The 10,611-nt window shown below is 39.8% G+C and overlaps 1 protein-coding gene across 1 annotated transcript; it reads right to left on the reverse strand.

Annotated features, from left to right (window-relative positions):
* Positions 1 to 4,328: 4,328 nt before the first annotated feature.
* On the reverse strand, positions 4,329 to 6,374 carry ier5l (immediate early response 5-like). Its single transcript, XM_062988801.1, has one exon. The coding sequence runs from the start codon at positions 6,221 to 6,223 to the stop codon at positions 5,333 to 5,335; it is 891 nt and encodes a 296-aa protein (XP_062844871.1). The 5' UTR covers positions 6,224 to 6,374; the 3' UTR covers positions 4,329 to 5,332.
* Positions 6,375 to 10,611: the final 4,237 nt, after the last annotated feature.

Here is a 10,611-nt window from a genome sequence, read left to right on the forward strand (position 1 = left end):
TTTGCTTATAATTAATTCACTTTATCGTTTGTTCTTTAATATCATTTTCATTGATTTATTTTTTTATATGTATATTTGGTTGCGGCAACATCAACAGCATGAACCGATTCGTGAATCGGCGCTCTTTATCAACCGATTCATTAAAGCGCATATTTACCATGTGCGCAGTTGGTGAACTATCCGGCTCTCTGTTCCCACCTCCCCACTGAGAAACTTTTGCTCGGCTTGCTGAGTAATTTAGATGGAGTCAAACGCTTTGAATTTCGCCGATTCATCTTTACCCCCCTCTTACCACCCTCTACCCCCCTCTCACCTCCCCCATGAGCTATTGTATTCAGAGATGAGCGCTCACAGCTGTGATAAGATAACGTGAACGCGCATCTCTCGGTCTCGCTCGCTTTGTGCGCATGTGTGTGCGGCAGAAGGGCCTAGTGAGCGCATTCTGCTTTTGCTTTAGAAATGTAAATATTACTAGAACCTGAGTTAGAAAATCACAACTAGTAGAGAATAATTATTAATTCATCATATTGTTCTGGTTAAAATGTATGTGGAAAATGTAAACACTAAAAAGCCACTTATTTTACTTAAGGGAATCTATTCAGCAAGTCTTTAACAACCTTTACATCTTCCTACTCATGTAATTGGGGGTGGCACTCTCGCCTCACAGCAAGAAGGTCCTGGGTTCGATCCCAGGTTCTTTCTGTGTGGAGTTTGCATGTTCTCCCCTTGTCCGCGTGGGTTTCCTCCGGGTGCTCCGGTTTCCTCCCACAGTCCAAAGACATGCAAGTGAGGTGAATTGGAATTGAATCTTGTGTAATGAGTAACTACCGTTCCTGTCATGAATGTAACCAAAGTGTAAAACATGACGTTAAAATCCTAATAAACAAACAAAACAAACTCATGTAATTAACCAATCAGCCAGTCATGTGGTAGCAGTGTGATTCCTAAAACCACACAAAGCATTTAAGACTTCCAGAAATGCACACAGAGCATTTAAAACACTTAAATGTTTTAACACAAACTTTAACACATTAAAATTGAACCCAAAGTGACTTGGGACTTGGGCATAAATGTTGGTGTCTGGTGTCACTGATCAGAAACTGCTGATCTCTGGGGATTATAAAAAAGATCAGAAGGGTCAAAGGACAATAGCCAAACATGGTTCAAGCTACTATAACTCAACTAAGAACTATTTACAATTTTGGTGATCAGAGAAGTATCTTTATACTCACAACATGTTAAACCTTGAGGTCAATGAGCTACAACAGCAAATAACCAAAAGAGATGCCACTCCTGTCAGCCATGGCCAGTAATCTTGGACTACAGTGGACACAGGCTCAATGAAAGTGAACAGTTGAATGTTGGAAAAAATGTTCCTTAGTTTCCTTAGTTCCTAAGGAGACTTAGTTTTGTTGAGACATTTCATCAGCAATGGTGTGGGGAATGTTTTTGACATACATTTGGTTTCCAAATACCAATCAAACTTTGTTTAAATGCTACAGCCAATCTGAATACTGCTGTTGACCATGTTCATCATTTTAAGGCCACAATTTACCATCTTACTCTGGAAAGGGTTTTAGTTCATTGCAGATCAGCACACACTCTCACATTTACTTTTAAATTTACACCGATGGTCAATTTAGAACAGTCTATCTACTGCCTATCTACCGTCTGCATGTTTAAGCAAGGTGGGAGGAAACTGGAGTACTCACAGGAAATCTATGCCAACATGGGGATAACACTGGAAGTTTTTACAGACAGTAACTGGCAGCATGGATCAAACCAAGGACCCCAGAAGCTGTTCAGGAACCCCTAAAGAATAATCACTAGCATAAATGTATACATCAGTTTTTCCAAAAGGGAAGATATTTGACACAAAAACAGACATAAAGGTTTTTATGGAAACATTTATTGAACCCTTTATTTGTAGAAGCATATGGAGCTAAATAGCCTATAGTATTAATTAATCAGTGACTATATTCTAAACACTTAGTTTCTGTTGATGTATATGTTATCACATTTAGGTGCGTGTGGTTTTATTATAGCCTATAATAAAGAAAATATATTTACATATATTAAACAGGAGTGGAATCTGTTTTGGTTGTTTGCTGTTGTAGTTTACTGACCTCAAGGTTTAACGTGTTGAGTTCAAATATACTTTCTGATCACAAAAATTGTAAATAGTTGTTGGTTGAGATGCAGTAGCTTCTGCTATACTTTGAACCATGTTTGGCTATTCTCCTTTTGACCATTCTGGGTAAACCTATTTAATAATCTCCAGAGATCAAACTGTTCAATATTTTCCCTTAGGATTAATAAAGTATCTATCTATCTATCTATCTATCTATCTATCTATCTATCTATCTATCTATCTATCTATCTATCTATCTATCTATCTATCTATCTATCTATCTATAGGCGACCTATATAGATTTCGGGCGCAGTTCCAGATTTGGCCGCGAGGAGGAGCTCGCAATACACCGCTGAACGGCACTCGGTCTGCAAGATATTTATCAGAAATAAAAAAAAAAGAACATTCTGTACAAAATCTTTCCACGAATCCTGTAGAAACGCACCGTTACGCATTTTTATTAAACGATATTATATAGATTCTCATTACCAGTTTCAAATTGCGCAAATACGAGTGTAAATATTATATATTAAGTATAGGCTATATCATTAATCCTGCTTTACTATCATTTTATTCCAAAGGCATAAATTAAATCCGAAATGTTACATTCATATACGGTTAGATTAACATCACGAATTACCTGCGGATCTAAATTACAGGGCGCGCAATCGGATAATGGAGGAGCGCCGCGGCCGCGCGGGTGTCGGACAGGTCGCGGATGATGTGATGTGTCGGACCTGCTGCAGTGTCTCAAATTGAAAGCAGCTAGTGGAGAAGCTTTGGGTTGATGACCGAGGGAGGAGGTAGAGAGGAATTAAGGAATGAAGGGAGAGGGGGGAGGGATTGGGGGTAGAGGGAGAAGGAGGGGGAGGGATGGCGGATCCGAGGTCAGCCCGAGGTGCCGCTCCATAGGCGCTCTAATGCCTCCATTCATCGATTTTGAAGAACACCACCGTGTGGCACAGGACAGAGATAACACAGTTTTTTTTTTGTGAGAGGTTTTTTTTTTGTGCACAGCAGCGCCCAGCAGAGCACTGGTTTGGGAGTACAGCGTGCAATAATGTGTAGAGAACTCCGTATGCAAGTAACAACATTGTGGGATGCACTGGGTTTGCATTGCATATTGGCTCCTACCCATCTTAACCAAATGCTTAAATCATAGATGGAAGAACACTAACTAATATAATGTAGGATTCACACTGCATCTGCCTTCAGTACAATGCTTTAGTCAGTTTTTCTGTATTTCTTTCAGTTTTTGCATACACGGCCTATGAAAGTTTATCAGCCTTCTAATTAAAAACGGACCTTAAAAGCCAGTGTTTCCTGGGGACTTCAGACCTACATTAGTCTCTAAAACCTAATGAAACAGGCCTGTGGATTATCATCTTGCACACGATGTGTTTCCAGGCATTGAGCAATATTCTACTGAATGTCATGGTGTGCTAGAGTCTAGACAAAGTGTGCTAGAGCCTTGGTAGGGTGCTTTATAGTGTTATTTATCTGTTTACCCGGGTTCCTCCATTTCTTGGTACACACCCACCACATGTGGCACATGTGAGTTGTATGTGAAGCTCACTACTCTATAATGTGTAGGCAAAATAATTCTGTAACATTGCTGCACGATGCAGTGTGTTTAATGTGTCTGCATTACATGTTCACTTACTGACTGAAGTCTTACATCAATCTGTTTTAAAACATCAACCACATTAATGCTGTTCCAAAATATTAAATCAGACAGACACCAGAACAATAACTTAAGGGCTATAAAGTGTAACCCTAACCTAACATATCTAAGGTCTAACTTAAAACTAGCCAAAACAGGTCTGCTACAAGAGTACGCCACTGAGACCTAATAATGTTAGTTTAAATGTAAAGTATCGTTCACAAAAGTGTGTTAGAGCTTTGTATGAGTAACAGCTCTGTGAGATTGTTATGTATCTAAAGTTCATTCATTACAGAGTACACACCCACACCATGTGGTACATGTGAGCTGTACACAAACACGAACCCACTTCACAGCCCTGGAGTATCAGATGGAAAAAGAATCTATAAGATGCATCATATTCCTGAACCTGAAGTAAATTAGAGATATGTAATAAAACAACAACATGTAAAGCAGTAAGTGTAAGAAAAACAGACAAGTAGAGAAATTATTTTGATTTTTTATTAAGGTTATAAATCTTAAACAAATACTTTCTAAAACAGTTTTACCCGGTGATATACAATTTCATATGCACAAAAATACAAGAATACCAACAAAATATGGAGGGTATGTCCGCAAAACGTCTTCAATTTAGTACACATAGTGCTTATATAATGTGAGGACTTATGGCTAACTCATGAGATTTGCCTTTTTAGAACAAAAGGTCTAACACTGTAGAAAAGAAAAAGAAAACTTAAACCCACAAAACCAAGCAAATGCTGCATGGCATCATGAATTACTGTAAAGGCTTTGACAACTTCAACAAAGTGACTGGTCAACAAAAGATGCCAGGCTGGTACAGTGACCATGTGCATTCTGGGAGTTGTGGTGCTAATTTATGGCCCCTAAATGCAGACTGGGATGAGGTGACTGGCATAGATGAACTACAAATGACTACACTTGGACTACACGCTGGTCCTTGGGTAAACAAAAACACACCAGGTTCTGCCAGGAAAGTATTGCACCTTTTTAAGTCTGTATGATTGCCATAGATATGTGATCTGCGTTTCTCAGTCCTGCTCATGGAGCCAGAAAACCCTTAAATTGTGCAGGGTATAAGTACTAAAGGACCAGGACTGTAAAACACTGCTGTTAAATTGAAAAGTAGTCAGATATATATGCCAGTCCCGCACCCTTACAGCAAGTCCCAATGTAGGATGAAACTAAAGTAGCCATGCATGTTGCAGTGTTAGGCTGATCTGTTTGTGTTTGCTATATTACATTTTGTGAAAGTGAATCAAAGCATAGAAACAATCCACAATTGAAACATTCATTTTTGTGGGATAGCTAGCAATTTCTTGTTAAGGCAACCCAATTCGGAACAAACGTTGGTATAGAAGGGCGCATACGCACGCAAAAACGCACTGGCAATCTGGCCACTGACCACTTTCCAAAAACGCAAACAAACAAGTTCTTAAATAACGTTCTGCTGCAAAAATAAAGTCAATTCTGTGTACAATTCATTTGTTAAAATAACTGGAGTCCGATTTACCACAGGATCAAAACGCCACAATGGCTCTAGTCCATGCGCCTAAGCTCGCGAGTGCTTGCTTGCTACAAAACTGTCCGTTTAACGCCTGTTCCAAGTCCGACTGCCGGCTCACAAGTCCGGAAAACCCCGATCCGAATATAGAAATCAGATTGGATATGTTGCACGGCTCGAAGGACTCCTGGCTGGATGCGTACAAGCACTCGTCAAACTTCTGGCGCTTCTGGCACGGTGAGAACTCAGGCGCGTACTCCTCAAGCTCGGGCGCGTAGCCATAGCTATAGTCCAGTTTGCGCTTTTTACCCGGGCTGTATGGACTCGGGCAGCAGTCCTGGTGCAAGCACCCGTTCTCTACTGTGGTCACGACGTGCGTGTCCAGGTCCAGGACCGTGGTCTTGCTGCAGTGCACGCCGCCCGCTGTCGAGAAGTCGCAGCTCGGAGCCAGGGCGCACGCCTCGACGCAGCAGCTGCGATAAAACAACGAGTCCGACTGCTTACACGAGGCGTCCTCTTCCTCCTCCAGGTCGGGATGGAGAGTTAAATGTGTGGAGCACACGCTTGCCGGAGAGACGCGAGGGTTGAGCGGCGTGAGCGCGGCGCACAGGCTGGGCGCCTCGGCACAGCAGCTCGGCTCGTCGTCGGCATCCTCGACCGCGTCGAGCGGGTTCAGCTCCTGGATCTCGTTGCATACGGTCATCACCTCCTCGTACTGTTGCATCCGGTAGATCTCAGCATACTTCTCGTTCATGTAGACCTGGCGCGCGTTGCGCAGCACGTACGACACCAGCAGGTTCTTGTGCAGCTTGATGCCTCCGCGCTGCGTCCGCGAGTTGTGGATCTTGCGCAGAGACATGGAGATCAGACTTTGCGCGTCCACCGCGCACTCCCCCGTGTTGATCATGGTGCTCCTGGCGACGCCGGTCTCTTCGGCACCCTCTCTGTCCAGTGCTCACTTTATTCTGTTGAGTCCAAAACTCGGTATCTGGTTCTGGGACGCAGAGTCAGCTTGGCTCCGTGCTGAAACATCGAACACCAGCGGCCCGGCGCTGCCTCTCGAGCAAGAGCGAGCATTAGCCTGGAAGCCGTGCTTTCACAATATATACCGCGTACACGTTCCCTCCCACCCTGCCATTCATCAACCAGAGGACGAGAATACATGTGAGTGACATGCAAGTCCCGCCTACACCTTTCTATTCCATCCAATCAGAGCGAGGCGGTTCTTCTGTGCTATTCAAATTCCAAACTGACTTTACTAAACTGGAATGTTCTCAGTAAGCGCACAGCAGTGCACAACACGCTGAAGCTCATCCAGCACTGAAATACGTCTAAAAGAACTCATGATAAAGTTAAATAAAAAAATAAAAATAAAATGAATGAATAAATAAATACATTTAAAAAAGAACCTTTATGCACAACTCAGTTTGAGTATTTTGTGCTTAACCCTAGTCTACAGGTTTCCTAATTCCATTATTTTGTTTTAAAAGTTTATATATTTCCCACTAAAGCAATTTATTTTATACACTAAAACATGATGCCATGTATATAAATAATACAAATGTTTTGAACTATTAGAAAAACTTACTTATCAAAACACTGTAAAAGATTTACTGCAGAATTCACATTAAATAACTGGCAACAAGCTGCAAATTCATTATATTATAATAAAAAATATATTAATTACTTTAGATATCAGTTTACATTTTCCTGTAACGAATTCACAGCTATTTAAGAACTTATTTATTTATTTATTTACTTATTTTACAGTATTAATATTTTTGATACTTACATTCCTAATTGAACAGACCGTTCTATCATTTACATTTTCATTTTCGGCATTTAGCAGACGCTTTTATTCAAAGTGACTTACAATTATGACTGAACGTGATTTTTTTTAAGCAATTGAGAGTTAAGGGCCTTGCTCAGGGGCCCAACAGTGGCAACTTGGCGGTGGTGGGGTTTGAACCAGCAACCTTCTGATTACTGGTCCAGTACCTTAATCTCTCAGTTATCACTGCAGCTCTGTAATCTGCTCTTTTGTATGTTTGATACATCTACACATTTTCCACATATTTATTTACTCAGTCCCAATTAAAGTTAAACTGAAGTAGCCATTCCAACTACTGGCATGTTTTGTGAGGTATAAGAAAAGAAACGCAGAACCCAGAGGAACCCAGGAACTCAGGAACACAGAACCCTGGTGCTCTGCATCACTCACATCACCTGCTGCATCACATCATATCTTGATAATACAGCAAATCTTATCTGTTTTAAGTTTCAGATGTTAGTTGAAGATTTATTCTGTATTAAATTATTTGCTTGTATTTTATTAGAACTACTTTGTCAAGTACAAATATTGTCTTTTACATGGTTTACTTTCCTGTTTTCTTTTTTGTGTTTATTAATAAGGGATGCCCCAATTCCATTTTACCCTAATACTAACACGAAACCAGTATCAAAGTTCCCAGTTTCGGACGATACTTTCCGATAAGCCACCCGAATCTCTGCAACCAAGTTATTCAAAACTCACATTAGTTCACAAAATAAAATACATCAGTGATTTTATAAAAATAAAAAACATATTAAATCATATCTGACAATAATTTAGCATTGTAGACAATTTATTGCAACGCTGTTTAGTATCAAGATCAAAGAGGAAGGTCATTTAATAGAAGTAAAATAATAGCATGATATGTATAGATCTGTATATTTTGTCAAACATTTGGCTTTATTGTTCTGGTTTCCTATACTTTATTAGGCTTATTGATTCTGTTAAACCAACTCTCATCAGAACCACCTGATTCTAATACAGAGCACATTTTAGATGTGGGGAGCACATGAATGCAGCAGGTAGTGGAGGTATCTCTGGGTGCTCCCACCTGCCAGAAACATAGCTGGGACTGGCTAGTCTAAATTTCATTTAATTTTCTTTAACCGAATGCTGAGAAGCAGTTCCATATCATGATGCTCCCACTTCCATAATTTACTGTAGGTCTGGTGGTTCTGGGATCATAAGCATAACCCTTTTTTCAAACGTGACATCTAGGCTTTTCTCAAAGATAAAACCTTATGTTGTGTGGTGCATCTGTCTACGGTCAATGTGCTGTTCCATGTTATGTTCCTTCCACTCGTAAACCTATTAAATTAATTGTACTGACAGTATAGTGTTTAAGGTGTTCACTATGGTTCTGGACATTTCACCATTTAAAAAAAGCTTTTACTATTTAGAAAAAGTTACAGAGCTTTGTCCATTTAGGAACTGTATTAATTTGTAGCACTGATTTATTATGTGTAACTTTTACAATTTAAATACATTTTCATCAACTCTGTTATATATTTTTGTTATTAGTACAAAGTCAAAAGGCATTGTGTGTATATGTAAAGTGGATTTATAGTGGAGTTATAATAAATAAACAGAAAAGTTGAGTATTTAAACCTTAAACCTAGGGGCAGATTAGAGCAGCCACACCACCTTTTGCATGTTTACAGAAGAACATTTAGGACACACAGAGAACATACCAAACTCATTGATCAAAGGTGGGTCCCCAGGACCCTGGTGTTTTGTGGCCCCCACTATTATGAACTAAAAAAACTGGTAAAGTACATGTCAGTCAGATCCATGATCACCAAACCACCAGTTTTATAATCATAATGTGTCAGTATAAAAATATTAATCGTATTTTTACATTTTTCAAATAAAATAAAGGGAAACAAGTTAAAAATAAAAACAAAAGAAAGTGTCTTAGTGAGATATTGGGCCACCACAAGCCACTGCAAATCCCGGAAAACTATATTGGGGGAAAGAAATCTCCTGAAGTGCTTATTTAATGATGGTGCTGATGAGCACTGTCTTACATTTTGGTCCACAATCAATCACAGGCTTCAAGTTAGGTTGTCCACAGAACGTAGTGGGATGTCAAAACATCTGCACTTATACAAGGCAGATATACACTGGACACAGTGCCACTCCATGGCAGGGCGTTATACACTCACCTGTTTACTCACTTTGTTACACAGTAGTAGTTCAGAGCAAGTCTACCTTCTGCATCTTGTACCTGAAGGAGAACATTTTACATTGACTGGCAGTGACCAGAAACAAATTTTTAGGTCATTGGGACTCTAAAGCTGTGTGGCATCAATGCTACTTTGTCAATGTGCTGCCTATGTCCCTCATTTACATCATAAAATTACTGTAACCAAGGCATTCCCACAGGCATACTTAAAATTCTTGTCAGTAGAGAGGCTGTTGTTATAGCTGAAAAGATCACACAGAGGTCACTTAATATACAGTAATAGCATATGTTTTTGAATTGGGATGTCCAACAAGCTCATGATCAGGTGTCCAAATACTTTTGGCCACAAAGTGTAGCTTAGTAGTTACTGGTACTGGGCTGAGAATCAGAAGGTTTCTGGTTCAAGTCCTGAATAAGGCCCTTAACCCTCAATTGCTTAAATTGGATTCAGTTATGGAAGTGTCTGCCTAAATGTACATAACTGATAGCTTAGTATCAGTCCTGATAGTGTTCTTTACGTTGCCTCTGTATGTACGCAAGTAAATGTGTGTGTCACCTTGACAAGGATTAGTGCTCTGTCCAGGGTGTATTGGGACCCTGACCAGGATGCGCAAAATGAATAAATGAATGAAAGTATAAGATCATTAAATCCATAGTGGTAGCATAAATAGTGTAAGGCACAGTAAATAATAGGACACTGTGGTGAGTTTTTGTCATACTGGTTTGCTGCATTTTTCCTAATTAAACCCCACTGGTATTTCTGGGTGAATCATACTGTTTCAGATTATGTGAATCTCTCTCTCTTACTCTCTTTCGCTCCGCTCTTCAGTGGCAGAGTACTGGTGCTACCAGCTCTGAATCTTAACAATGCCTGGGATCAGGAGCACCCATCTTTTAGCTATGCATTGCAACCAAAGAAATCAATAAGCACGAGAAGAGAACCATTGCTCACCAAACTGGAATGAGGAGAAAACCATAGAGGATGTGTGTATAAATATGCATACACAAAAAAATACTGCTTTTAATCTTTCTGGTTTGCTTTTTTTTAGAGAGGGTCAAGACAAGGGTATGGCAGCAAATGTAATGTTGGTTATTAGGGGTTGGCAAAATAGTATTTTTTGTAATTAATATAGACATAATAATTTTCCCTGATGTTAAGAGAGAAATATGTGCAGTATATACAATACTTTCTACTTTCTTCTGATTATTCTATCTTTCTTGATAGCAGCTTTTTTGTTAAATAAACTTACAACTCTGGCTAAGAGCAAGGACGGATTAA

Source organism: Trichomycterus rosablanca, chromosome 26 (genome assembly GCF_030014385.1).
Source record: "Trichomycterus rosablanca isolate fTriRos1 chromosome 26, fTriRos1.hap1, whole genome shotgun sequence".
In the NCBI taxonomy this organism is placed as follows: Eukaryota; Metazoa; Chordata; class Actinopteri; order Siluriformes; family Trichomycteridae; genus Trichomycterus; species Trichomycterus rosablanca.

Coding starts and splice junctions, on each gene's coding strand:
- ier5l (XM_062988801.1), bottom strand. CDS start 6,223: ATGATCAACACGGGGGAGTGCGCGGTGGACGCGCAAAGTCTGATCTCC.